General features: G+C 46.6%; 1 protein-coding gene across 33 annotated transcripts in view; it reads right to left on the minus strand.

Annotated features, from left to right (window-relative positions):
- MAP4K4 (mitogen-activated protein kinase kinase kinase kinase 4) overlaps positions 1 to 6,000 on the minus strand; it is a 185,128-nt gene that overhangs the window by 62,806 nt on the left and 116,322 nt on the right. For all 33 annotated transcript variants that reach the window (XR_001350611.2, XM_014466135.2, XM_014466129.2 and 30 more), the window contains exons 3-4: positions 2,148 to 2,273; positions 796 to 906 (exon numbers count right to left, since the gene is read on the minus strand). Coding sequence is in view for 32 of the 33 variants with exons in the window: in XM_014466135.2 (XP_014321621.1) it covers positions 796 to 906; positions 2,148 to 2,273 (237 nt within the window). In the remaining variant the exon portion in view is untranslated. The remainder of the gene's footprint in view (positions 1 to 795; positions 907 to 2,147; positions 2,274 to 6,000) is intronic.

Below are 6,000 nucleotides of genomic sequence, written 5' to 3' on the forward strand. Positions count from 1 at the left end.
ATTAAAACCTATCTCTATGAATTCCACTTGGCATTTTTTAAACCTGTAGTCCTCTATGAAACTTCAATATAAAAATGGGGATAAATTCACCTACAAATAAAGTAACAATTTTTTGTATTAGTGAGAGAAGCCTAACAATTAGATTCCAGTTTAACTCAGTAGAACATGGGGTAAATGAAATCAAACCAAGCCATTCATGTGTGTAATCCAGGGACAAGCACGGAGGAAGCTAAGCTCGCCGACCGGCCAGAGGCTCCCTGGCTGTGATCAGGGCGGCTCTGCCACCAGGAGGGATCTTCAGAAGCTGCTGTAATAGTAGTGCAGAAACTTCCTCTAAGATCATGAGACAAGCCTCCAGCTGCTGTAAGCAGCACTGGAACTTTCCCTCATGCATACTGCAGCAGACTAGCAGCGAGCGCCTGGCCCTGACCAGGTGCCAGTGCTCGGCACCACTGCTGGCCCGCAGGCTCAGACACGGGCTCTCAGAGAAAAGCAGGACGCTTTCTCTCCCCTCCACTCTGACTTCTCAACACCTGGAGGTGAATTCAGGGAGATACAGAAAAAATTGTTTCCTCTTTCAATCTACTTTCTTTAGATACTTGCCAGAATACTTTGGATCTTTAGATCAAAACCATGATGAAGCTTAAACTATCAAAGCCAGCGAGCGATACAGAGCCCTTGGTTGTCAAGACAAGAAGGATCTGTGCAGTTATAACTCGAGGAACAGTCTGGGCAAGGGAAGTGAAGACGGAAATGCCAGAGCCCGGTGGGCACCAGAGCCGTGCCTGTCCTTACCCTCAGGATCTCTCTGGAGATGTACGCTATCCAGTCCTCCTTGAGCGTGTTCCCCTTGGTATTCTTCACCAGGTCCGTGATGGACCCCGCCCCACAGAACTCCATCACCAGCTGCGGGCGGAAACACACACAGCGACTCACACGCTGGGCAGGCACAACATGGGCACCCACACAGCCAGGAGTCGGACCTCCGTTTGCCTTCCTGAAGATCCAGGCACATGTTCATTTTGGAGGCATTCAAATTACTGAGAGCATGTCACCATCCAAGTAGTAACTGTGCGCATTTGGAGCAGGCGACTGAGGCTGCTGACCCGCCAGCCCCCAGCCCCGGTGCTGACGGGGCCTTTCTCTCCCACGCACACGGGACTGGAGGACCATTTTGTTCTTAATCAACGCCCAATTATCAGAAACCTGGTACAAATACTCCCTAACAGTGTTTCTCATGTGCCAAAATCAGACTATTACGATTCTCAAACTATTTTACATTGACTGGGTTTAGAACAAAAGAGAAATGCTATTTTTTAAGTAACACATAGTTTTAAAAACTATATTATATACTGTATCTAAATGTTTGAACAACATGAACGTAAGTATATTTTTTAAGTACCTGAAAAATCAAATGAATTGAACTAAAATTTTAACTATGATGACATTTGGGCAATTGAAATGAAAGTAACTATTTCCCTTGCATTTTCTTAATTTTGCAAATTTTCTACAATGGCTTTTTTTGAAACATAGGAAAAGGACTGATCTCTATTACTGCTCTCTACGTCCAGAGCCTTTGGCGTAACCAATGTGATGACCATATTTCTGACAATATCTGTTTCATCATCTTGAATATATATGTGTTTAAGAAGAGAGAATTTTGAATGTGTCAAAGTCCAGAAATTTCCCTGGAATTTATTGTTTTTAATTAACTTATTACCAATACTTTTAAAAATTACTGATATGTTTGTTTTCTTGTGATCTGTCTCTCACTTCCAGGTAATAAAGAAAGATTCATTCAGTACAGCTTCCATGTTAACCCTTTGTACGCCATAAGCGTCTATAGACGCAAGGATGGTTTCGTTTTGGACACGTAGCAGTTAACTGGTTAATTTTCATAATTAAAGTTTTTATTTTTTTATTTTCAAGATCCTAATTTCCTTGCTCTTTAATTACATTGTTTTTAAAACATGCCATTTTATTCCTGAAACAGGCAAAGTGAAAACATCAAAATAAACATCAGTATAATGTCCCCCAAGAAAGATCCCAGACACCAGCCCCTTTCCTCTGCTGTCTCCTCCTCTGGAAGGTCCCTGCTGCCTTCCACCCGGCCCACGAGGAAACCCCCAGACAGACACAGTGCCTACCCAGAGCTGGTCGTCATGTCCAGGGGGGCTCTTTTTAATGAAAGCACCGTAATATGTGGCGATATTTCTGTGATGAGAATATTTCTTCAGCATATTTATCTCCAGTTTGATTTCTTCCTCTTCATCCTTAAGAAAAAATAAAAACAGACGTGTGGCTTCTGATCATGTGCACGACTTTACTTCCCTCCCCACAGGCAGTGACAGAAGTTTCCAGTCCATTCTCGCCATCCTTGCGTCAAGAATCGGGGACTTGCCCTGACCGGAATCGAATCCGAGATACTTCAGTCTGCAGGCCGACGCTCTAGCCACTGAGCCAGGCCAGAGAGGGAAAGAAACCATCTTTTAAAGAGAAACTTCCAGTTGTACACCACTGCATTGGAAACCAAACACATAACAAACATGAATCATCTTAGAAAAGCAATTCTCAAATGGTGGCTTCCGACTGCCCCAGCATGAGCATATTACAGATACTCTATAGCAGCGGTTCTCAACCTGGGGGTCGAACGACCCTTTCACAGGGGTCGCCTAAATACATCCTGCATATCAGATATTTACATTACGATTCATAACAGTAGCAACATTACAGTTATGAAGTAGCAACAAAAATAATTTTATGGTTGGGGGTCACCACAACATGAGGAACTGTGTTAAAGGGTCGCGGCATTAGGAAGGTGGAGAACCACTGGTCTATAGGCACAGCTGCCATGTGCCTCACGAGGTAACGACTGCGAATGAGAACAAAGTCCTGTGGCCAAGTACAGTCACTGACAGCCTGTGACTCCTTATGTGATTTTTGTCTCTCAGTTTGTTTATGTGATGCATCACATTTATTGATTTGCGGACATTGTACCATCCTTTGAGCCTGGTACACAGAAAAATCACACCAAATGCGCATCATTTCATCTGTGATTTCAACAGGGCCATGTTGAGAGCAACAATAAAAAATGCGACACTGAATAACTAGGATGCTACCTTAATGCTAAATAGAACGAGTGTTCAGCCTGGCTAGGGCGACAGAACAGACTCTCTTCAAAGGAACTTCATACTAAAACATTAGCTGGCGGCACAGGGGCAGGCCCCAGTGGAACTAGACGCCCAATCCATCCACAGCACAGTCCTGGGTTCTGTCCGCCACTCCCTCACGCAGGGGACAGTGAGCTGCCACCACGGCGTGGGCACAGGGCGCACGAAGCTGCTCTCCTCTGCGCCAGCACGTGGCCCCCGTGCCTGTGGGCTCCTGAGGCTAGTTGAGAGGAAGGATTCCTAACAGCAGTCGGCACATGACCACGGCCCTAAAACATGCTCCTGTTGGGAGGCATGCGTTCCTCCGGGACAGGCCACAGTGAAACACATCGGCCCGAAAAGCCAACCTCCACGTTCCTTACACGGGGCTAGGTCATTAGAAAGCGAACTGGAGGTTTGTTTTTCTCTTTATACTCATCAGTGAACCTACAAGGAGCTGGGGTGTAAAGGCTGTAGGAAAACGAAAAGAGCAATGCTGAGTCAGGGCAGGACAAATGGAAACGCTGATCAGAATTTCGTTTGTGGTAAGAGCTGGCAATCGCTTCGTAAGTTCTGAGCAGCTGCGTGCGCTGTGCAGACTCAGTTCTCCTCCAGCGCTGAGCCCCACCCCCACCCACAGCAGCAGGTACCAGGGCCTCCAGGGCCCAGGACGCACTGCCAGCAGGTTTCCCCCAGGACAGAGAGCAAGCGCTGCTTCTCCGCTCCCAGGCGGTGCGCCTGAGCAACAGCAGAGGATCATGAAGGACTCCGAGGATGGGTTCCAACCAAGTTAGAATTCTTACACATTTAAACTCCTCTGCAGGCCTAAATTCCGTGCTGTCCACTGGTGTGAAACACAGGTGCACACTGGCACACACGGCGGGCACATGGGCACCGGGCGGCCTGCGTCCCGGAAGCTAAGGTGCGGGCAGACACATGTAATGAAACCATGACCTAGGTCAGTGATGGTGAACCTTTTGAGCTCGGCGTGTCAGCATTTTGAAAAACCCTAACTTAACTCTGGTGCTGTGTCACATATAGAAATTTTTTGATATTTGCAACCATAGTGAAACAAAGATTTATATTTTTGATATTTATTTTATATATTTAAATGCCATTTAACAAAGAAAAATCAACCAAAAAAAATGAGTGTCATAGGTTCGCCATCACTAACCTAGGAGCATCCCTCTCTCACTGCTATGATTACAGAACAGTGACTAGTACACATCTTACCAGACAAAAAGGAGTTCAGTGCTCACTGTCACCTGTAACGAGCGCCCACCGTGGTGGAGAGAGAGTGTCTGAGAGGCAGGACCTGCCATTGACTTTGAGCGACTGCAGCTGGAGCCGTAGTTAGGACTGATGCCTACTGACTGACACGGGGCTTATGTTGTCTTTAGATAAAGTGATAATGAACCAACTGAGTGCACACCTCCTTTAACCATTCGCTAAGAACACGTCTGGTGGTCTCAACCCAACATTTAAATACACACACCCCACCACCAGAAGACACAACAGAAAACAGACGAGAACTGGAATTTTAAACAAACCCCACATGAAAGAAGAGAGGAACTGGCAGACGGACAAGTGTATGCACCCCTGTGGGGAGGCTGGTCCAAATGCCTGCTCCTCATCCCCCCCCCCACCCCCCCCCCGCCCGGGAGGCCACAACCAGACACACACGCGGGAAGAAGCGCTGGAGTTTAGGGAAACTGAGAGGCGAGAGGACATTCTGGAAAGAAAGGTCAGGGCCCTGCTGGATGTCTCCAGGGCCCGGCAGCTGCTGGCCCCACACAATGATTCAATGCAGCTGATGCCAATTAGCATTTGGACTCCAATCAGCGGAAGTAAAGCTCCTAGAAAAGGTCTTTGTCCCAGGCTGGGCAGGAGTTCTCTGTTGCCTCCCTTGGCTGCCAGAGATGGGGGAGGGGAGACCAGAGAACAGTGGTAATTTTCAAAAGCAACTATGGGTTTGTGTATGAGTCACGTGACAAGGCCGCCCACCCTGCCATCTGAGCACACGGGGATGCATATTAGTAATTTTTTTTCAAACGACTCCTTAAAATGTTGTTTTAAACTGCTGTCACCTACATTCTCTCTCCTTCCACTGATGGCAGTAACTACATGAAGAGAGACAGGCGGACTTGTGATGAGCTAAGGAGGGGAATCCGGAGGACCCGCAATGTTCTGGGCTGGCTGTCTTCCCCGCAGGCCTCTCCAGAACTCACTCCTCGTCAGCAGGTGAACAAAAGAGGAGGCCTCACTGCACCCCAGCCAGCTGGGTGATGAACGAGATGTGCAAATATCTCTGCAGATTCCACCAGCAAATGTGTAAGTGCATATACATTTAGAATGAAAATATCAGTTTTTAAAAACCAGTTTATAAGTTTGTGTGTGTGACTGTGAACAGGGAGACAAATGAGACCACCTCTTACTTGGCAATCGAGCTACAGCTGAGGTTATTATCATTACACCACACTGAATTCACCAAGATTAAATTTTTGACCCAGACACATGTTATACCACTTAAATTCCCTGACAATTCAACCAAATGTGAACAGAACTATGCAGAAAAGATTTTAGAACAAAGATCAGGTTACCTGGTCAGAGGAGGGGATGGCATGATCTTTAAAATTAATCAGCCCAGTCTCCTAAGATCATCAGTCTCAGAATAAAAACCAAAGAGAAAAATTACAAAATCAACATAACTGAAGTGAAAATCAGTATGACATCTTACTCAAGAAAAAACACTTGTGAGAGGAGGGCGGGCACTGCAAGAGGAGGGGTGGGCAGTAGTGAGAGGACCTCCGTCACTAGTGAGAGGAGGGATGGGCAGTAGTGAGAGGAGGGC

The sequence above is a fragment of the Myotis lucifugus genome, unplaced genomic scaffold (assembly GCF_000147115.1).
Source record: "Myotis lucifugus unplaced genomic scaffold, Myoluc2.0 scaffold_325, whole genome shotgun sequence".
In the NCBI taxonomy this organism is placed as follows: Eukaryota; Metazoa; Chordata; class Mammalia; order Chiroptera; family Vespertilionidae; genus Myotis; species Myotis lucifugus.